Source organism: Trichosurus vulpecula, chromosome 4 (assembly GCF_011100635.1).
Source record: "Trichosurus vulpecula isolate mTriVul1 chromosome 4, mTriVul1.pri, whole genome shotgun sequence".
Classification (NCBI taxonomy): Eukaryota; Metazoa; Chordata; class Mammalia; order Diprotodontia; family Phalangeridae; genus Trichosurus; species Trichosurus vulpecula.
This window is the reverse complement of record NC_050576.1, coordinates 155,867,519-155,891,297: the sequence shown is the minus strand read 5'-3', so window position 1 is coordinate 155,891,297 and position 23,779 is coordinate 155,867,519. Positions and strand designations below refer to the sequence as shown.

The following is a 23,779-nucleotide window of genomic DNA, read 5'->3' as shown; positions in this document are numbered from 1 at the left end:
CTTACCAGCCGTATAATGCTGGGAAAGTCACTTAACCCTGTTTGCCTCAGTTTCCTCATCTGTAAAACGAGCTGGAGAAGAAAATGGCAAACCATTCCTGTGTCTTTGCCAAGAAAACCCCAAATGGGGTCAGAGAGTCATTCATGGCTGAATAACAACACCACACCCAGAGAGGACCCCACTCCCTTCCCACCAACACTTAAATAATTGAAGCTAAAGATTAACATTCTAAGGATATAATACTAACATCATACTGGCTTTCTAAATCTAAGCCAGTGAGCTGACACTTAGATAATATCTTATCATTTCCAGTGTCCTCAGACAGATAAGAATGTTGCTAGACGTTGCAAACCCATATCTGAGTTGCATCTCTCTATCTCTCTCCTTGCATGAAACAGTTACCTTGTACTGAGTAACAATTTGTGACACAACTTTCTTCACTTGGCTTCATACGACAGATTGGTTGGAAATTGCTTGTCAAGAGAACCCATTTGGCCGATTGTGAAAATGTCAGTCAACTCATTTTCCCCTGATGTGAGTAACAGCAATGAAATTTCTTCCTGATCTTTACCTTAACTTGTGCTGGGAGTTGTAGGTTCTTCCTGTGACATTAGTAAATTCTTTCCAGCTCAGTGTCAATGTATGTGATAATGTAAAATGAGATAAACTGAGATAAAATGAGATATTCTTATTAGAAAGGCCGTGGAAAGGAAAGGGAAATGTGGGAGGGCATGATTCCCCAGAGCCCTAGGGACTTCCCTGCGTTCTCCCTCTCAAGGAGACCAAAATCTAAACCAAAGAAGAAGAGAATACATTTCTTCCTACCTCCCCAGAACCCCATACCTTCTGTTTTCTTGCGTTGTAGATAAAACAATATCCCAGCTGAAGTTACTATTACAAGGAGAGGCACCAGTATAAACCAGAGTGAACTAGAGGACCTTCCTGAAAGGAGAAGAAGAAACAAATGGCAGGGGAAGTTCCATAATGATGATGATGACGATGATGATTATCATCATCATCAAACAAAATAAAACAAAGCTAGACTTCTCACTGAACAGTCCCAGGTGGTGAGTGGGCTCACTTGAATCCAGGTTCTTTGCCAAGATCATGACCTACCCTAAGGTCCAGGAAAGATCCACCCCAGGGAGATTGGGAATGTAGTCTGTTATAGACATTGGGATTTTCCTCTCCTGGGAATCTAAATTACGAAAATCTTCATCTTTATTCATAATTCTAGTCATGTCATTCCCTTGTTCAAAAATCTTCAGTGGCTCCCTATTACCTGCTAAGTAAAATTCCTTTATCTGGCATTCAATATCCTCTACCACTTGCCCCAGCTCTCTATTTTGCAAGATTTACCTCATATTCCTCCCCTCTGTGTATTCTATGTATGTGTTTCAGGGTCAAAGGTTGAATCTACTAAAATGTCTTTTTTCCGTTTCTTACTCCTTTGTCCCCATCCACCTCAGCAATATCCCCCCTGAATTCCTTTATTGCTTTGACTTTGTCTTTTGTTAAGGCCCCTGGAATCTCTGTTGTTATTAAACTTCTCTTATTAGACCTCTTCCTCTTATACTCCTTTCATTTTTTTCTTCACTCATCAAGTCATCTGGGTGGCAGAGTGGATAGAGTGCTAAGCCTGGGAGTCAAGAAGACCTGAGTTCAATATGGCCTCAGATACATACTAATTGTGTACTAGTATTAGTCACTTTATCTTTCTTTGCCTGTTTCTTCAGCTTTAAATGTGGATAATAATAGCATCTACCTTCCAGGGTTATGAGGATTAAAGAAGGTATTTTTAAGATGCTTGGTACAGTGCCCAGTAGAGAGCAGAAATTTCCCTTCCCTTTGTAGAAACCTGGCTCCAAGAAACTGCTGCATTCCTGGTCACCCTTTTAGGTACTTAGACATTGTCCTTCATTCAATTCAATTCAACCAGCGTTGATCACGTACTTACCCTGTTAACTTTATGCCAGGCTCTGGGCCAGGTGCTAGGGATACAAAGTGCTGAAACATTCTGTTCCCAAAGAATATACATTCTACTGGGGGAAACAACATGTGCATGTACAATAATTTCAGAGTGTAACCCATGCCAGAACTATGTTCTCTGAACTCACACAGGATGAGTTCGACCTTGGTGCTATCCTAAAAAGACTATCTTTCTTGTACTATTTATGCCCTTACCCTGAGTTTACTCAGAAGAGTCTCAAAATATAGCTTGTGTAGTAATATAGGACATAAATATAGATACTAAGTAGAGTTGTATAGCTTCTCATATCAGAGAAGCAGCATGATGTAGTCGATAAAGAGCCACTGTTGAAGATATGAAGACCTGTGTTTAAGTCCTTTATTTGACATGTAGTAATTTATATATATTGTTTCCCCATTAGAATATGAATTGCTTAAGGTCAGAAACTAATTTTCCTCTTTTTGTTTGTATCCCCAGTACTTAGCACAGTGCTCAACATGTAGTATGTGCTTAATAAACGTTTGATGATTGATTGATTGGCTGTATGATCTGCCACAAGTCACTTAAGTCACTTGTTTTTTCAGTGTTCTAGGCAATTCTCTAAAACTCTAAGTTTCAGAGAAGGTTCCAACCTGCATTGATAGAGGAAGGATTACTCACCTGGTACTCCTTTGTACCTACGCGATGTGCCCTATCTCTATAGATCACATTTAGGTTTCTTTATATGTGGGTAACAGGGTCCCCAGTTCACGTATGAGTGCAGAAGATAACAAGTAGTGTCGGATATTTGTTGTTCATTTTGTTTGGTCTTGTCCCACTATATGTGATGGGGTTTTCTTGGAAAAGATAGTGGAGTAGTTTGCCATCTCCTTCTGCAACATATGCCCTATTTTACAGATGAGAAACTGGGGCAAATAGGTGTTAAGTGATTTGCCCAGTGTCACACAGCTAGTAAGTATCTGAGGCCAGATTTGAACTCAGATCTTACTGGCTTCAAGCCCAATGCTCTATCCACTATGCCACCTAGCTGCCCCAGTTTTGAGGAGACTTAATTTCACCCTACAGAAAATGCAGAAGGAACAAAGGACTCATAGGAACCCGTAAACAAATGCAGAAAACATTATGATAGCTCATAAGCAATCAATATAATTTTCCACAGTGAGTCCCACTTTTTAACCTGAGTCCTAAGGTTCATTTAATCTGGAACTACTTTATGGCTTGTACTCGTCTCAAAAGGGAACAGAAAACAAGAAAAGGAGGAGTTTGCATGCTCCTTGCTTCTCAGAGCCATTTTCGCAGCTTCTTTCTTCTTTCATTACTCAGCAACCTTTCCATTCAGCGTCATTCAATCTGGATATTTCACCATATCTGGATCCTGGTTGCTGTTATCTAATGGCCACCAAGACATTTTTCATCATCATTCAAGGAGTTACCAGCTCTCTTCACTTATACTTGGAGACTTCAACACCATATTCATATCACCTCAAACAGATGGGCATCCCAGTTCCTTGACCTCCTCATCTTCTATGATCTGCCCCTTTATTGTATCTCAACTACTCATTCCTTGATGTCCTCATCACTTATAGATGCTCTGTCTTCATGACCCAGAGTACCGAAATTCTCTCATCAGTTCTTATCCTTCCATTTCTCCTTCTCCTTCATTCATTTTACAAGTGCTATTTATCCTTATTGGGGACTCCTGTCATTTTGCCTGTCCTTGATTTACTAGTCTGTCACTCTTACTCTTTCCAAATTTTCCTACCTTCACAACCTTGACCATATGATGAATCTTCGAAAACCCACAGTGTTCCTTATTGTTTAATCCTGTGCTACCTTATCTTATTTACCACTTATGCCTTTCCAAAACTTGACCCTCAGTTAATTCCATCATCTGCTTTGTGCCTCCCCCTCCCCCACTCTTAGTGCTGCTAAATATTACTGGAAGAAGTCACACAGCTGTGCTGACTGGGTGCACTACAAATTTATGTTATCAAAGCTCAATTGGGCCTTTACTGTTGATCACCAAGCTTTTTACTCTTATCTTAGTGAATCTCTATTTAATTCCCCACCAAGTTGTTCCAAACCATTTTTCTCCTCAATCCACCTAAATGACTCTTCTTTGCCCACTCCCAGGAAAGGTCTTTGCCTCATACTTTACTGAAAAATAGGGGCTATCTGTAATGAGTTTCCTCTTCTCCTAACTCTACACCTCAATACACTCAACATCATTACCCATTCTCTCCTCTTTTGTTCAATATTAGAGTATGTCTTGGTTAACCTGGCTACTTGGGTTCTTAAGCTTTTCCCTACTGGTCTCTTTCAGGAGTTTGCACAACATCACCTTTTCTCTTTCTCTCTTTTTTTTTTGAGTGGGGAAGGGAAGGCAATTGGAGTTAAGTGACTTGTCCAAGGTCACACAGCTAGTAAATGTGACAAGTGTCTGAGGCCAGATTTGAACTCAGGGCCTCTTGACTCCAGGGCCGGTGTTCTACTCACTGTGCCACCTGGCTTCCCCCTTTCCTCTTTTTCTATTCTTCTGTCTGTGATTCTTTTCTTGCTGCCGATAAACTTATGCAGCTCTTCCCAATTCAACCCTGCCATCCCCTCTAGCTATCATCCTAAATTTTTACTCCCCTTTACAACCTAAAAAAAGCATTCTCTGTTTCTACTTACTCACCAGTTATTCAATATAAATGCTTGCAGTCTCGTTTCTGACTCAAACACTCAGCTAAGACTGCTCCCTCCAAGATTACCAATGACCTCTTAGTTTCTAAACAAAATGGATTTTTTTCAGTCTTCATTATCTTTGATCTCTCTGCAATATTTGACACTGTTGAGCGTCCTTTCTTCCTAGGTTCTCTCTCCTACTTGAGTTTCACTGGTTCCCCCACCCCACAAATTTTCCTCTTCTCTGCATGACTATTTTTCATTGTCCATGTTCCATCCCCTAAGCATGGATGTACTCCGGGGTTCAGACACAGGTTCCATTATCTTTCCCTTATGTCATCTCTCTCTTGGTGATATCAGCTTCCATGAGTCCAATTATAATTTTTATGCAGACGACATTCAAATATCTGTTTCTAGTCTTCATCTCTTACCCAAATTCTAGACCCATATCATAAACTGCTGCTGAATATCACAGGGATTACCCCTAGGCAGATCTAATTCAACACTTCCCAAACACAAATTCTTATGATTATCTTTAAACCCACCCAACATCCTGACATCTCTGTTTTTGTCAAGGGCACCATCAATCTGACAGTCACCAAGGTTTCTAAATTCAGAGGAATCTTTGCCTCATTATTCTCCCTCATTTCCCAAATCCACTCATTTGAAAAGTCTTATAGAGTCTACCTTCACATCACTCATATTTTTCTTCTTTTTTGGACTCCAATGGCCACCCTCCCCGTTCAGAATCTTATCGCCTCTTACCTGGGTTTTTGTAAGGGATTTTATAATCGTCTCCCTCCTTCCAATCTCTCTCCTTTCCACTCCGTCCTAAACACAGTCAACAAAGTGATATTTCTATAACCTGGCTCTGACCATGTCACACCACCCTCACCCCATTCAGTGGCTCTAAGTACATTCTCTCCAGGACAAAATGCAGAATCGTTAGTCTGGCATTTAAAGTCCTTCATGATTTGACTTCAGTTTGCCTCTCCAGACTTATATCACTGCCTCTACTGTATAATGTATATATGTATAATGTATACATGTATAATACTGAAACTACACTTCAGCCCCAAATCTTCTTGATTTGGTTTCCCCAAACTTGAGATTCCCATCTTTGTGCGTTTGTACAAGTTGTCCCCTATGCTTGGGATACTGTCCCTTTTCACCTCCCCCTCTTGGATTTTCTAGTTTCCTTGAAGGCTCACATTGGTTGCCATTGCCCATGGGAGTCCTTTCATAACCCCTGATCCTCCCACTTGTTAATGCTCCCTCCCTACCATTGCCTTACACTTACCTTTCTATATTTTCTATTTACTTATTAGCATGTGTTTTATCTCCCCCAAAGGAAGTAAACCTCTTGAGGCCAGGAACAATGTTTCTTTCTCTTTGTATGTGCTTAGCACAGTGACTTACTTATTGTATGCACTTAAAATATGCTTCTTGGTTAATTACTCATTATGAGATTTGAGCAAGTCAGTTAGCCTTAATTTCCTAAGTCTTTATCCTCTAGTGTTGTGGGGATCAAATGTGACAACATATGCAAAGTATTTTGCAATCTTTAAAGCACTATAATAAAATCAGCTCTATAATAAATTTATCTCTTATTTGCATACTTTAAAGGCTAGTTCAAATTCTGTCTCCTGCATGAAGTCTTCCCCAACCCATCTATAAAAAGTAACCTTCCCACTCAGACTTCAGGGAGCACTTTGTTTTATACCTCTTCAATGTACTTGTCATAAATTATCATTATAGTTACATATATTAGAATAACCTCTACTAGATTACAAGTTTCATGAGGGTCAGGGTCTGTGTCTTCTTTCTCTCAGCACATAGCACAACACAGTCCATAGTAGGTTTTAATAAATTTGTTGAATTAAAGCGAACTGAAGGGTGCTTGTGACCTTGATTGGTTTTGATTTCTATCCTCACGGCCCGTGTAAAGACCAGAACTTCTGCGGCCCACTTCCTACAGCTGCTCAGGGTGTTTCCTGAGGCTTTTGGGAAGAAGACGATTACCTGCACAGGGTTGTTGAAGAAGTATAGATTGAGAGTTGTTGCTGACAGGGTTTATGGCTGTGCATGTGTAATTTATATGAGAGTCCTCAGGTTTTTGGAAGATGAAAAGCCTAGATTTCCCATCAGATTCAACAGCTTGTTCTCCCAGAGGAGTCCACTGGTACTTCACAGCTTCTCCTCCCTCCTCCATGAAGCATGTCAGAGTGATGTTACAGGTGTTGTTCTGAGAGGCTACAAGATCAGAAGTAATTTTTGGTGGTGCCAGTCGTCCTATAGGATGGAACAATATGAGGCATAAGAATGAGTGTATAATGAAGCCACCTTCTTTATAAACTTTGTTAATTTTTCCAATTTTGAACTCCCTAGAATCAGTTTTGAGAAACATTCTTGCTAAAGTGACCTATATACAAGGCAAGCAGATGAAGACTTTGGAGTCATTTTCGTCAAAGTGGGAATGAATGAGGTTGCCAAGTGGGAAAAGTATAAGGACAGAAGAGAACCAAGGACAGAACTTTGAAGAACACCCATATTAAAAGAAGAATTAAAGGAGAGTCCTGAAGGGGATAGAAAAGGAGCATTTAGGGAAATAAGAGGAAAACTGAGAAAGTATGCTGTTTTTTAAATCAAGGGAAGAGAAAGTATCAAGTAAGAGGAAATTTTAGGATCATAGAAATGATCAACAGCATTATATGTTGCAGAGGGTTCGAGGATGAAGAAGATTAAAAAAAAAACAACCCATGGAATCTGGCATTTATAAGGTCATTGAAAACTTTAGAGAGGACAGTTTCCATAGAGTCATTGGAATTTGAGCTAGTTTTTAAATGGTTGAGAAGGTGAGTACTATGGAGGAAGAGCCATTGGGTATAGACAGCATTTTTCAGGAGTTTAGCAGCAGATGGTAGGAAACTAATTGGATGGTAGCTGGATGAATGACAAAGGTTAAGGAAAGGTTTTTTTTAAAGGATCAAGGAGACTTGAGAATGTTCGTAGGCAAACGGGAAAGAGCCAATAGTGAGAGAGAAAGGGCAAAATCTGGACTGGCCTGCAGACAAAACCTATGTCTTTTCTAACCCTCTTTTCCCTAGACTCTCTAGAGTCAAGTTCTCTTACTGATAGCCACTGAATGGTCCAGGAAACACTTGATTGAAAACTTCAGCATTCTTTTGAAGAATAAGTTGGGAAATAACCCAGTGGAACAAGACAGAACTAAATCAGGAAATTCCATTTCTTTTCTAGTTTTGCCACTATGTATATGACCTTAGGCAAATCACCTCACTTCTCTGGGCCTCAGTTTCCTTGGATGAAAAATGAGGGGTTGGACTAGAGGGCCTCTTTGGTCTCTCTCAGCCCAAATATTCTATGAGTCCACAACTATAGTCTTACTGTAGACATGCAGGGTATAGTTCTTGGTGAGGGTGATGCTGGTGGTAGTTGTAGGGGTCTGAAGATTTATGTCAGCTCTGTAGGGTCCAGCATCCTCCATCTTCAGTGGGCTAATCTTCAAGTTGTATGTCTCAGGTGGGATACTCAGTCGTCCCTTATAATTTTGATGGGTTGTAATGATGTTGAATGATGTTCCTTCTGGTTGCACAAAAGCAACTGATGTACGGGAAAACCAGTTTATGTTCTCAAGTTTATATGTAGTTGGTATTTCTACGAGTAGGGTAGCTGACTCTCCCAGAATCCCTGTCACCATTATTGGGGCATCATTCTCTCTGGAAGCTCTTGGCTCTGTGGAAGCAAAAGGAAAACTGTACTAGCAATTATACTTGATTCCCAACACATAGCAATCCCTTAGCACCATAGCCTATGATTTGGGATAAGTCCTGTAAACACCATTATAAATGTAGATGGGGGACCTTGGAAGACAGTGAGTCCCCCAATCACTGGAGGTCTTCAGATAGAGATTTGATGACAACTTTTGGATCAAGTTGTACCGGAAATTTGTTTGGGTATAGGTTTTATTGTACGAACTCTGATATTATATGGTTCTTCTTAGTACAACCTCATTTAATTCCTTGAGGAGGATTCCTTGTGAAATCATACTCTAAACTCCCTTCACCTAGGAATACTTTCAGTGTAAGGGATTATAAGGATTTTCTCTGTGAAAATTTGTATGATATCAATGTATCAAATACAGTGCATATTTGTTGGTGTAGGAATTCCTTCTATCAACTCAGACACAGGCCATCTATAATTGAATAGACAAATCCTAGAGAATGGTTGAGATTCAGAATCATCAAGTGTATTGTCCAGTTTAGTATAGGTAGTAAGCATCAGAGGTGGACTTGGAATTTCCGTTTTCCTGATCCCACTTCTAGTACTCTCTCTTTATATCTGTCATAAAAATTTGGGGGTTACTGTTTACTTTATAGACAGAGTCACAATTGAATTCATCTAACTGCCTGGCTATCTGAGACAGTAGGCCTATCTCAGGATTTTGGGCTTGTGTCCCCATCAGTTTTGAGAAGCACAAAGAGTGGAATGAAGAGAGATTCTGGAGCCAGAGGACTTAAGTTCAAATTCTGCTTCTGAAACCTACTGCCTCTATGACATTGAGGAAGTCCCTTAACCTCCCAGAGCTGAAGTTTCCTCATTTATAAAATGAGGGGCTGTGTTAAAATTGTTTCCTGTTCTGTCTACCCTGCCCATCCCCCCTTTTTAGCCAGTACTGTAATATTACAGGTAGTATACATTGACAGTAGTAGGAAGTAAGATTGCAAAAGGGAAACTAGAAGACACAGGCTGTCCCATTAATTAAGGGGCGATAACAGTTCCTTGCAAACTGTCTCATAAATTAGGGGAGCATAGGAACCACTGGAACTTGTCTCATAATTTAACTAAGGCCACATCCTGAGACTATGAGCTAAAGTAGGGGAAGCTAGCAAGGTCTTACTGTAAGGGGCCCTTGGTTCTACTAACTTATCATCTGTAAGCCTCAGATAAGCTCCAAATATGTATAGTAAAGTCAGCACAACACCGGCAAAGTGTTAGGCCAATGAACTAATCCTAAAGTGTTGCTGATAACTTTGAGGCGATATGTATATGTTGATGGACTAACTCTAAGGTGACGTGGATAAGAGTTAATCCATCTTCCACCACCAAAATCCTATTAAAATGAAACCACAAACTTCTCCATCTGCTATGGGTCTGTGTCACCTTAGTGCTTCCAACTCTGACATGTGATTGTGTAACTGACTCTTTATACCTCTCCTCCTCATCATTTTCTTCCCCACATTGCCTACTTCCCTCCACCACATCATACCTCATCCCTATACTATCTGTCTCTACTTTCTGTGTTGTTTCCTTCTGTTCTCTCTGTGCCTTATTAAAGTATGATTGAAGCATTACTTCCTGCTTGTTGTCATTGTGGTCTTTCCTTGTGAGTATCCAAACAAACAAACAAACAAAAACCTAACCAGATGTGCCTGCCCTAACCTTGACCCAGAGGGACCCCCTAACAGTCCCATTCCCTTGCTCATAAATTGGGAATACCAGTACTTAAATTGTAAGCTATTCACAGCTGCCCCTACCTGAAAGAGCTAGGTGCAATAAATTCATGGGTAGAAAGTAAGGGGGGTGGCTGAACCTCATGTTCTCTTCCAGGAGATTCCCCCCTTTTATCTGGGTCATAATAAATCAATTTAATAATTCCATAAGTTAATTGGTAATTCAGGGGCTTTTAGTAGATGGCCTCTGAGATCCTTTCTAGCTCTAGTGCTATGTTCTTATAAATACTTAACCTTCTAGTTTTTAAAATTATGAGACAGGTAGCCTGACACAATGGAGAGAAGGCTAGCTATGGGGTCAGGAGAACCTGGATTCCCATTCTTCCTCTGATACTTCATGTATGATCCTGGGTAAGCCACTTAAACACCCTGTGCCTCATACAACTCACTTAGATTTTAATTCACAGAACAATTGCTTGCATGCATTGGTTGACAGTTTCCTTACTGGGAATTCCCTGCATGGATAAAGTAATGTTTCTGCACAAAAAATTATAAAAATTCAACTTACATATAATTTGTTTCATGGAATATAACTATTATGTAACATGAAGTTCAACTGTGTCTTTGTTCTTACAGGCTAAAGATTGAGAGCTAATAGGAGTTTGAGATAAAGGAGGAGGGCTTCCAACGTTTAGTCAAATTTCTGCTCAACTAGGACCTTGACAAAATATTGCAAGGAGTACTTTGGTGTAAAAGAGAGAATAAGGGCAAGACAAATCCAAGAGAATGATTTTGGAAATTGTTTATTTCTAGTAAAGACTCCTTTTTTATGGGAAGAAAGAAACAGATTGCTCTCAAAGCAAGTTATTAGGCCAAGAAATTATTTGACCAAGAAATTAGTGACTCTACTCTCAACTTTCTGTGACTTTTCCATCCTCTTGGTGGAGTTTCAACTTTCATCTCTGACTCAGAGACCTCATATTCTCACCTATTATCATGCTCTCTCGCTTGAAAGTCTTATGAAACCCTACTTTGCTCAGATCTCATTTACATGAAAGTAAAAAAGACTGATAGAGTTTAATGTATTAACTTTCCTAGGGGCTTTTCAGCTTCAGCAGGGATCAAAACCTTACTCAAAACCTGACTCACAAATGGTGAAATGGAAGACATTTCATTGGGAAGAGTGGCATTTTGGGGAGCTAAGGGGCCTTTCTAGTGGTCCTGAATTCACATCCTGCGGATAACAGCTTGTTCCATGCATCTGTTATGTTGGCCTTGTGCTGCAGGAACCAATGAGGATATAAAGATCCTAAGGGTCCCTGGAATACTCTATTCCTTCAGCTTCAACATTTACTAAGCACCTACAGCATTCACAATGCTACATTAGTGCTGAGGGAGATACAAAGTTTAGATGAAACAGAATTCCTGCCCTCATAGAGCCCCCTCATAGGGGGCTAAAAAAGCTGTGCAGATAATTCTCATTCATAATGATCCATGAAAAATGCATAAGAGAGTTACAAAGAAAGTGTTATGTGAAGTCTTGAAGTACTGAGGAGTGGAGTGGGGAAGACTCCTTACAGGGAATATATATCAAGAAAGGTTTTGTGGAGGAGATTACATTTAATGGTAGGATTTCAACAGAAGAGGATTTGAAGGAATAGAAAATTATGTGAAGAAAGTTATTGAGATGGCAAAGTATGGGATCTATGTGGACAACATCAAACAGTCTATTTTTGCTGGAATTTATATTATGTAGAGGGGAATGATATGAAATGACTGGACATATAGAGTGGTACCAAGCTATGGATGTCTTAAATGCCAGGCAGAGAAGATGGACCTTTACTTTGTAGGCAATAGGGAGCCACTGTAGATTTTGCAGCAGAGGAATGCCTAGATTTATTCAGAAGGAAATTTAATCTGGCAGTGGCATGAAGGAAGAGAAGAGATAGGAGTCTACAAAGCCTGTCTGGAGTCTAACTAGTTTTCCCTAGATTCAGCTAACTCCTTCCTTTCCTGCCTTCTTTAAGCCTCGCTTTAAGTTTCCATTTGCAGCTCACAGCCACCTCAGGCCTAGCACTGACAATCGGCCTTATTATCTAGGGATCTTCCAGATGAGGGATCCCCTGGTGATGTACTCTACCTCAGGAGGCTGGAAAGTGACAAATAAGAACACTCAAAAAAAAAGCTGAGAAGACCAGGATCCTCCCTGGGGAGCTGAACTTTGGGTAGAATTATAGTGTTCACTTTTCTTATACTATTTTTTATTCAAGAGCTCTGCCTCTGGTTGACTGAGAAAACCTGGGATAACTTCTGAATTTCTGAACTTCCATTGCAGTGAGTCAGTGAGTCAGCAAACATACTAAATGCTTATACTATATTAAGTACTTACACTGTGGGGATGCAAAGAAAGGCAACCATAGTTCCCATTTGTTTAGCTTTAATCTTTCCAAAGCACTTTCCCTACAATAACTCTGTAAAGGAGGCAGTGTAAGTGTTATTAGCCCCATTTGACAGATTAGCAATTTGAGCCTCAAGGAGCTTGCCCAAGATCGCACAACAAAACGAGTAAGTGACGAAATCAGGATTCATAGGATTATAGATTGAGAGCTGAAAACCAGGAGCCTTAGAGATCACGTCATCCCAACACTTTAAATCCAGTGTTCTTTCTATTATGCCAGGTCACATTATCTTCTTCTGGGGGATCCTCATGCCCATCATTGTGATATTGTGATGTCTCTTGTCTGATCCCTATATTTCCTCACATAAATCTTATAGACAAGACAAAAAAGGAGTGTGTGTGTGTGTGTGTGTGTGTGTGTATCTGTGTGCATCAATTTCAGCCATGCATAACAGGTATCCTAGTATCCATCCAAAACTCCACTGGACAAGATTATTGGATGATTCCCATTCATATTCCATGACAATAATTACTCTCAATTAGTATTGTACCTTGATTTTTATAGCATATCACAATTAATATTTCATTCTAATGTTTCTGCAGCACAGAATTATTATTCTACAGTAGCACATTGCCATAGCATAAAAATGGACATTTCATTCCAGTATTACTGTGTTGTTTCCATATGTTCATAGCAAATCAGTATTTTAAACTGCATGTCCAAAAATGAATCCAACTCAATTTCTTTATCTCATTCAGGCCAGTAATGGCTTTTGATTTACTTTTCTCTTCTTTCCACACTTTCATTAACATTTGGTAAAGGGCAAGCTAAATTCGAAAGGACAATGAAGCAGAAAATCCCAACAAGATGCCACAAGATGGCACCCAGTATTCCAAGGCAGCTAGGTGAATAATGGAAAGAAAAATGGGCCTGGAGTCAGGAAGACTTGAATTCAAATCTAGCTTCAGACTTACTACTAGCTGTGTGACCTGGACAAACCTCTGACTGTCTCAGTTTTCTCAACTGTAAAATGGGGATAATTATACTGCTTACCTCCCAGGCTTGTTGTGAGGATAAAATAAGATAATATTTGTGGAATACTCAGTGCAGTGCCTGGTACATAGTGGATATTCAACAAATGCATGCTTCCTTTCTTTCTTTTAGGACTTCCCAATTATCTCCCATGGGGAGGCAGTCATAATTTTGGAGGAGCTCAGGTTCATAGATTGAACCAAGTAAAAGGAGAAATTCACCTGGGGCAATACTTGTAGGATCTTCAGAATTAATGCCATCCCTACACAGGTATCCTGACTTGTTTGGGCCTGCATCTCACTGGCCAAGCAAAGAGAAGTGATTCCAAGACTGAGACTCAAAGCATCTAAAAGGGAATGGTGGCCCTCGTATTGGTGATTCAGAGGAGATGGTACCACAGCTCCCTGATTTTGTAGATCTGGAGAACAGGGGGACAAAAAACATGCTGTGGCCAGTCAGTATAAAGAGCCCAGATATCTTTATTTGGGCAGTTTGGTAGGTAAAAGGAGTCTGTTGGAATCTAGATCCTTAAGGACTCTTATGTGAAGTTATATGGCTCAAGTTCTTACCTACTAGAGGGATTTGAGATGATAGAACTTAAGATAAGGGAAAGGAGAAGCTCGGCTCATCTAGGCATTGTAAGTCCAGGATTGTTTCTCTTCATATTATTTGTTTAACTGGTACCATCATTAAGGGTGCCAGATGACATTGACGCTGGTATGTAGGTGGCTTTCTTTGTCCACAATCATGAACTAGAATAAGAGGGTTTCATATTTCCAGAGGTGGTAGACTCCAGAGAGGAAAGGAGAGAAATTAAAACACTAAGTATGGAAGGGGCTCTTTCTAAGGAGTAGAGGTATATAAGGATCTCCATGGTTTTAGTGTTACAGAATAACTGCAATATGTCATAGTATTTTAGAATAAGTTCAGGGAGTGGGCCTATAGCTGAAAAACCATAGAATTAAGCTGATAAAGGCATATGGATGAAGATGAGCTGGTGAATCAAATACACTTCATTGGATTGTGCACCTTTAAAACTTGGAATGGAACTGTGGGTTCATGAGATTTGTTGTCTCCAGGACTTCCAAGGACATAGATTGGAAATTTCAAGGGAAAGCTCTCAATAGTCACATGCATTTGGTTTTCCCATTATTCTTGGTGTGGGTCATAATATAAAGGTAGTATGAGTGAAGCCTCTGGGGTCCCACAATCATGGTGGTAGAGACTTCCAACACTCATCAGACCTGTGAGTCTTGTAGGATCATTGATAGTATTCTATTGGAAATAAGATAAAACACATGGAAATCTCAATAAGTCAGCATGCAGGAAATGGAGAATAATATGAGAAAGGTGAAGGACACATAACTAGAAACTTCCAGGATCCTAATGGATAGGATGAGAACAGCAGATCACGAAAGTCAGACCTCTAGACTTGGGTGATATTTAAAATGTTTGTAGGAAGATAGGATCCCTGCTTCTTCCTTTATTGCACCTCATTGACCCATAACTCCAAAGAATATGAGCAGCATGTTTAATGCCCCTCATTGGTACATTAAAAGAAACATTAAGGATATATAGGACCTACAACACAAGTTGCAAAGCCCCAATGTATCCACCTACTACTATGTATTAAAACAGGTAGGTGGCCTAGTGCACAGAGTGCTGAACCTAGAATCAGAAAAACTTGAGTTCAAATCCAGTCTCAGTTACTTAGTAGCTGCATGACCCACATCACTAAACCTATATCTCACTATCCTTGCCTAAAAAGTGGATAATAATAGCATCTACCTCTCAGGGTTGTTGTGAAGATCAAATAAGACAATATTTGTCAAGCACTTTTTATACTTTAAATAACTCTATAAATATTAGTTATTATTAATTATCTGTATGGGCCATGAGGAAAGGGACAGGGAGCAACAAAGGATCACCTGTTGTCTACTCACTAGTCAATAAACATTTATTAACCACTTGCTGTATGCCAGACATTGTGCTCTATTTTGGGGATACAAAGAAAGGAAAGAAGACCATGCTTCCCCACCAGGAGCTCACAATCTAATGGAGACAACATGCCAAAACTACATACAAATGAAATATATGCAGTATAAGTAAGAAATAATAAGCAGAAGGGAGGCATTAAAATTAAAGAGCATTTGGAACAGGCTTCTTGTAGAAGGTGCGATTTTAGTTGGGACTTGAAAGAAACAAGAGAAGTTAAGAGGCAACGATGAAGAGAGAGAGCATTACAAGTATGGAGGTTAACCAAGGGGAAATTCACAGAACTGGGAAGTGGAGTATCTTGTGCAAGGATGCCAGTTGATCTGGTTGAGAAGACTGGCTGAAACTTTTAGTATTCTTCATCTAACTTCTATTCTTGCCCTGTGGCTGCTGTATCCTAGGCTGACACTCCAGAGGTATTGGATACTATCACCCTGTCCCTCCACAGAATGTGCCTCTTCTTGAAAGCAAAGACTGTTGATCTGTTCAAAGACCCACTATCTGGTCTGTACTAAGATGGCCAATTTGCTAGGCAATCAGGGCCTTGAGTGAGCAATTGTTTAGAATGGTTAAACTTGACCAAGGTTTGTGGAACCTTAAAGGACTCCTGCTCTGATCCTTGGTGCTAGGCATTAGGACGCATATTGTTAGTCCCTGGACCTGGAAGCCCCAAACAAAAAGCATGAGAGGTGTTGAAAACCCAGCAGGATGTGACCTCACAACCAGTAGACACCTCAAAGATTTCTACCAAGAAGGATTTCTCCCCACATGAGCCCTTCTCATAGCTCCACTCATAAGTTGCTTGAGTCTTGACTTTTTCAGCATTATTATCTGTATTACTAATGGTATCCTTGGTGATTCAGCCTCTCTATTGCAAAATTTCTTGGACTCCACTGCCAGGAAAGGCATGATGTCTAACCTATAGCAGTGATCCAGCGATAACTTATTATCACTCTCAAGGCTGATCAGATCCCTTCCCTGCATATAGGAAGCTAAGTGGCACAGTGTAAAAAAGGGATAATAATGGCATCTACTTAACAAGGGCAGCTAGGTGGTACAGTGGATAGAATGCCAGAGTCAGCAAGCCTCATTTTCCTGAGTTCAAATCTGACTTCAGACCCTTACTAGATGTCAGACCCTGGGCAAGTCACTTAACCCTGTTTGCTTCAGTTTCCTTACCTATAAAACAAGGAGGAGAAGGAAATGGCAAATAATTCCAGTATCTCTGTTAAGAAAACCCCAAATGGAGTCACAGAGATCCAGACATGACTGAAACAACTTGAACAACAACTTCACAAGGCTGTTGTGGAGATCAAATCAAATGAGATAATATATGCAAAGAACTTGGCAAAACTGTATGTTGGCTATTATAATGAGGAGGGTGTCAGTGTGAACTCTGTGACTCTTCCCTCCCAAGAATAGAACTTACTTAGGAAAGGACAAAGGCTGTGGTCTCCTAAACAGCTCCAATCCTTTTGAATTAGGCCATTGTGAAGCCCACATAGCCAAAACTCATTTCCTTTTTTTTTTGGCCTTTGAATCCCCAACACCTGTTTGAAAAATTGAGTAGAATTTTATTAGCCCTTGGTTCTCCCAAAGACTCATCCTAACATCTTTGCCCCTACACTGTGTAGCTTTGGGATCAGGAGATGGGGAGGATGTGAGATTAACAGGTTGCCTGGTAGACCTCTGTGTCGCTAGTCATTCTGGCCCCCTCCTTGAAAATGCTGGGAGGATGTGTGTGTGTGTGTGTGTGTGTGTGTGTGTGTGTGTGTGTGTGACTCATCTGATAAAGTTGTGACCTGCTTTTGTGATAGGGCAGCAGGAACAGCAGCTGAGATAGTGTATTTCTGTTCTCTGAAGTCTCCATTATCACCTACATCTTGGGGGCCTCAGCAAAAACTGAGAACAATTTAGCCAGGAAGTGTTGCAGGTTTCTCTTTGAGTGGGAGGGGTGTGGGTGGAGGCGAGGAGGAGGGCAGGGCAGTGGCAGCACTGAAGTGGTCAGGAGAGGAGGGGATTGAAAAACACTTGTTGCTGTGTCTGCTACTGTGGCTCCAAGCTATGGCTGTGACTGCCTCTGTAGGTTATTGAAACGATATGGTCATAAACATTCACTAATTTTCTACAGTGTTTGTAGAACACCATACTAGGCACTTTGATAGACCCAAAGTTTAGGTATAAATAGAGATGGGATTATTAGGGTCACTTTGTATTCAGGTGCTCCTAGGAGATTTCTGGGTAGAAATAACAAAGCAGAATGGAATAAGTACCAGTTTTGGACTGAGGAAAGCTGGGCTCCAACATCTCAACAGTTCCTGCCTTCACAGGGCTCATAGGGTTTCAGGGGAGAGGAATGGTTAGAAACAAATTAAGATAACTATAATACATGGTGTTACATGATAAAAACACTAGAGAGAGGCAAAATAAAGTACTTGGGGAAGGGGGGTCTAGGGATTAGGTTATTACTGACCAGTGGGATCAAGGAAAACCTTAGAGTATTTTAGTTGGACTTTAAAGGATGGGCTAGAGTTTGGCTGATGAAGAGGGGGAGACAAGATAATTTAGGCATTGGGAACAACCCGAGGAAAGGCCAAGGAAAGCTGGAGAGTTTAGGGCTCACTTTGGGCAGGGGGGATGTTTTGTTATCTTCCAGACTACAGTGGGTGGTTAGTGCCATTTGACACATATTACCAGGGCTATTCTTGGCCTCCTATTTGGGATGGTTTTAGGGACTACAGACCTCCACTAAAACATGGACACGGGAACACTTTGAAAGTTGTCTCTTCATTCTGTACTTTCCCTGCTAAACTCTTCTCACAAGTGGATAAATTGGTTTCAAGTACTTCTTGGGCATTCTGTTTGGAGAAGGGACTATGTCAACAGCCAAGGACTCCAGATCAGTGTGCCAACCAATAAGTAAATACTGATTGATTGAGGTACTGTTAAGGTACTAAGTTCCAGGCAGACCACAGTAGCATGGTCCCTGTCCTTGAGGAGTTGAGAATCTAACTCAGGGTTTCTTAGCCTGAGATCCATGAACTTGACTTAAAAAGTTTTGATAACTATATTTCAACATAATCGGCTTCCTTTGTAATCCTATGTAATTTACTGAATGCACTTAAAAATATCATTCTGAGGAGTCCATTCTGAGACTACCAAAGAGATCTACGACACAAGAAATATTAAGAACTTCTAGTCTAGGCAGAGATGATCCGGAGACACAGAAGGGCACAATAAAACACTTTAATACTCCCAAAGAGTTCGGACATTACGCACCACATCACTTCTAAGAGGAAGGGAGCAATCCCTGTAGAGTGGGGCAGTCAAGGAATACTTCAAGAAGGAAGTTGAAGTTAAGTTGGACCTTATAGTATAGGCAGGACTTGGAAAAGCTGAGAGGATGAGGTTAATCATTGGAACAAATTAGGTACACACCATACAGAAGCAAACAAACACAGCGGCATAGTGTTTGACAGACCTCAATATCCCATTTCCTGGGGGGAAGGACTCCCTCTCTGATTAAGAAAAAAAAACTGCTGGGAAAACTGGACAGAATTCTGGCAGAAATTAGGTTTAAACAAATACCATATACTATATACCGAGATAAACTCTAAATGAATACATGACCTAGATATAAAAAGTCACGTTGTAAACGAATTAAAGGAAGAAGTGAGAAATTACCTTTTGAATTTATAGATGCGGAAAGGGTTCACGATTAAACAAGTGATAGAGATGATCACACAAGATAAAATGGACAATTTGGGACAATGGACAATAAAATTATGGACAGTGATTATTCAAAATTAAAGAGACTTTGCACAAACAAATCCAATGTAGTAAAGATCTGAAGATAAACCGGTAAAAGGGGAAAAATCTTTGTGGCAAGTTTCCGATAAAAGCATTCTCCTATTGAGGAATGACTAAACAAATTGTGGCATATTATTATACCATAAGAAATGATGAAAGAGAAAGTTTCTGAAGGAACTGGGACAACCTTTATGAGCTGATGTAAAGTAAAATAAATAGCACTAGAATATTTTATACGATAACATTATAAAGAAAAAAAAAACAACTTTTGAAGGCTTTATAACCCTAACTGACACAAAGATAAATCATGAATCCAAAGAATTAATATGAAACATGTTACTCACCTCCTGAAAGAGAGGTGGTGAACTTAAAATGCAGAAGGAGACATAGTTTTTTGGATTCCTAACATAGGAATTTCTTTTGCTGGACTATGTACATTTGGATTGTTTAAAAGATACTTGTTAATTGAAATATTTTTTTTAAAAGCCAAGGGGATATGGGAAAGGATTTTGGTAGAGAATGACTGGAACAAAAGAGATAGAAAATCAGGAGGTGTGGTAGCATGGCAGTGAGAAGATTAGTATGGTGTGAGTGGATGAGACCACACTGGCACAGCTCAGAATCCTGGCCTGAGTTTGAATTCTGACTCTGATGTTTATTATCTGCATGACCTTGGGCAAGTCATTCAACCTCTCTGAGCCTTAGTTTCTTCATTTTTAAAATGAAGATAAGAATACTAAGAATATCTGTTTCACGAGATTGTAGGAAAGATGCTTAATTTAAAGTGATATATGTGAATTATTATTATTATTGGGTCAAGCAGGGGTGGCAGGCAGGGCTAGGAAGGTAGATACAGATAGCGTTGGGGGAACAAGACATTTCAGAGCTTGGCTAAGGAATTTGGATGCTGTGGCATAGGTGATAAAAAGACATTGAATATTTTTGAGGAGAGGAGTTGAAGCAGTAACTTTTGGAAGTTAATCCAGCAGCTCCGAAGAATAGATTTGACCTTGCAAAATGGGATGCAGGGAGACCAGTTTAGGATTCTGTTGGGGACTGCTCACTGGTTGGTGAATCTTTTCCTGGAATTGCTATGCTCTGAGGAGCCTTAGCTATGTTGTGTACTTCACTTCTGGCTGACTGCACTCTCAAGACTGCTCCATCTCCCCTCAAGCTGTTTTGTCCATGGAACAAGAGGGTATCTTTCCCTATTTCCAGCTCCCCTTTATCTTTTATCTTTCCCTATTAGAATATAAGCTTGAGTGTAGGGAACATCTTGTTTTCTTGCATCTGTATAACACAATACCTGGAAGTACTTAATACGTGCTCTCTGTCTCTGTCTCTGTCTCTGTGTCTATCTGTCTCTGTCTCTGTCTGTCTCTCTCTCTCTCTCTGTCTCTCTCTCCCTATCCATCTATCCATTCATCCATTCATCAACCACATCAATCTGTTCACCCTTACAGAAAGAATGAGAGGGTTGGGGAGGCCAAAGGAACATAAAATTGTGGCCTTGGATACCATTTGCTTCTTTTGTGTTGATAAAAGTCACTCATCCTTGTTCTTCATTTAACAAAACGATTAAGGAAAATGCAGGAGACTTTATTTTAACTGTCCCTGAAAACCCCAAGAGACTCTTACATTACTAGGTATTCTAGGAATGGAGATTAGAGAGGAATTCTGGTAACTCTGCTTTTGTCTAGAAAGTAGTTGTGAAGTCAAGCCTGATTCCACTGGTCTTGGGAGATGACCACACTGTTTCTAAGGATTCATAGCTTCCTTCCTTTTATCCATAGCCAGATGACCAAGACTTTCCCACTAAACAAATAGAATTGGCATGTGATATTCTGGTCTCAATTCCCTTAAACTTCCCTTTCCTCTTCCCCTTCTCCCACAATGTCCCATTGTGGAATAGGATGGTCACACATGCTCCCTTTACTGTATGCTCTCCTGATCTACCTGCTACCAGTATCCCAGTCATACAGCTGGTGATTGCCAGGGGACTGCTTGTCCCCCAAGTCCCCTGGTCAGAACTTTTTTTTTCACTCAGGACCCAAGGTGGAGAGGGTGGGGCATAATTCTCTGTCAATTAACCTTCCCACTACAACAGGTTAAAACTTCAAGGCTTGTTGTGAGGATTGAATGAGATAATATTTGTAAAGCACTAAGCATAGTACCCAGCACATAAGTGCTACAAAAATGCTAGTTATTATCATTATTATTATGTGTGGATTATTTACTTTGTAGATTGTCCGTAACACATTTTCAGTCATAGGATGGCTTTCCCATACTAATCAGAAGCTCCATTCTTGGCTATAGTGGGTTTTTTTGTTATTCTATGAACCCCTTTCAACAACAACAACAGAAATGTGTAAAGTGTGTTAATTTAATATACTGCTTAAAAATTATTTTAGATTTATTCATTAAATGCTTACAGTAACTACAGTGATTAACTTTTACCCCCCGAATCCCAATGAAAATGTATGATGTATAATTATAATGATAAAATCTAGAATTGGATTCTACTTACACTTACAAAAACTCTAGAAATAGAAAATTATAAAATATTATTTGTAAAATAATTATAGATATTTTATGTGAGGCATTCTGTAAGAATTCAAAGAGGTAATCTGACAAGATCTCACATAGTTACTATTGGAACTGCTGCAGAAACAAATCTATAATGCTTTGAATGTGCATGTGCTTGTGGTCACAGAGGAAACTGTATTTGTGACAAAACAAAGCAATTATTTACTGTTTAACACACTATTAATTGCAAACCCCTGGGCTAGTTGGACTAGTTTCATGAGTTTCCAAGGGTTTCTCAAACCACTAAATGGGAACCACTGGTCTAGATCATAGGTCTAGAGTTGGAAGGGGCCTTCAAGCCCTCACTTTATAGAGGAGGGAACTGAGTCCCTGAGAGATTAAGTGAGTTGTATAAGGTCTCACACTTACCACAAAGGAAAGAAGCAGGATTTAAACCTTGGTCCTCTTACTCCAAATCCAGTGGTTTTTACATTGTGCTGTATTGTACTGATTCTAACAACTCAGGGAATGAGAACCCATTCTGATCAAAGTAAGCATGGGAATAATAGTATTACAGGACTTCAAGCTGGAGGAGATCTTAGAGATTGTCTTGCCAATCTTCTCATTTCACAGATATAAATTCAATTCAAGAAATATCTATTAATCAATGAGATTTGTATTGGCTGAAATGTAGTATGAAAGTCACTGGCTTTTGTCATGAGTAATAAAGGAAGGAATTTAAAACATCTAAACTTATTTTTCTTTTGAAAAAGCAATGAAATGTGTCCTGAGATTGAATTGGTACAAAGGACTAAGGTACAAACGATTGATATAGTTTTGAAGTTGCTTATGGCATAAAATCCTAGGGCAGAAGTACTCTGAGCTCTTCAGGATTGATGGATTTCCCACCCCATTTTGAATGAACACACTCTTCTGACTGGGTGTGCCACTATAACAAATGCAGAATTGAAAGGTGCTATGCCCAGTAGAAAAACAGCTATTTTTTTTTTGCTGAATATCCTTACTATATTTTTGTTGAATAAAAATTCCTTTGTAAAATTTTATGGGGTCTCCAAGTGTCTCATTTCATTCCACTTCTGCAACATAATCATTAGAATGTCTAGTCAGATCTGACCTAGAACATTTGGTTATTGTCAGCAGAATCGATTTAAGATGACCTCATGGTGGACCTTGTAGGTGAAGTGAGGAAAGACCAACGCAGACAGAAGGGAGTCTTGGGTGTTTGGATGGCTTGATCTGGGACCCTGATACTCTATGGTCTTCCTGCTTTTGTCTGCATAGTTACAAGTATTTTCAGTAGGGTGAGGAAGGGGTTCCTTCTGATTCAGTAGAGTCAGCTCAATGTATGTTTAAGGATGTCGACAAGAAATGTAAAGGTATCATAAGAACAAAAATTCCTTGGTTGTTACAAACGGCCATCAGTAAAATGATGATAATAGCCAGCATTTATGTAGAGCTTTAAGGTTTACAAAGCACTTTTTCTCTCTCCATCTGCACAACTGTATGAAGTAGATACTATTATTATCACCGTACAGATGAGAAAATGGAAACTTGAAAGAGGTTAAGTGGTTTGCCACAGGTCACAGTTAATAAATGGAGTTTCTCATTCTCCACTGCAGCCTTCATGTTGAGAACACAAGATTCAAGATTCAACTAAGTTCTTGGAAGACCCCTTGGTTCTCTGCTTTTTATTTTCAGCCTTGTATTTCTCAGTTCCTGGACCATATGTTCAATGTCTCATTTAATTCTTACAACAGCATCATGAAATGACTTATTACAGAGGAGGGATCTAAGATTCAGAGAAGTTATAGGCTGCCTATGTGGGTATATGGGTAATAAGTAGTAGAGATGGGAATTCAGTCCAGGTGTTCCTAGACTAGTAATAAGGA

At 39.8% G+C, this 23,779-nt stretch overlaps 1 protein-coding gene across 2 annotated transcripts in view; it reads right to left on the bottom strand.

The window, feature by feature from the left end:
- Positions 1-23,779, bottom strand: part of LOC118849049 (SLAM family member 5-like) — a 41,583-nt gene that overhangs the window by 6,980 nt on the left and 10,824 nt on the right. Inside the window, exons 2-5 of one of the 2 annotated variants that reach the window (XM_036758130.1) lie at positions 8,042-8,389; positions 6,659-6,928; positions 5,402-5,467; positions 844-942 (exon numbers count right to left, since the gene is read on the bottom strand). In XM_036758130.1, the coding sequence (XP_036614025.1) occupies positions 844-942; positions 5,402-5,467; positions 6,659-6,928; positions 8,042-8,389 (783 nt within the window). The remainder of the gene's footprint in view (positions 1-843; positions 943-5,401; positions 5,468-6,658; positions 6,929-8,041; positions 8,390-23,779) is intronic. The other variant, XM_036758131.1, reaches the window with a different exon arrangement.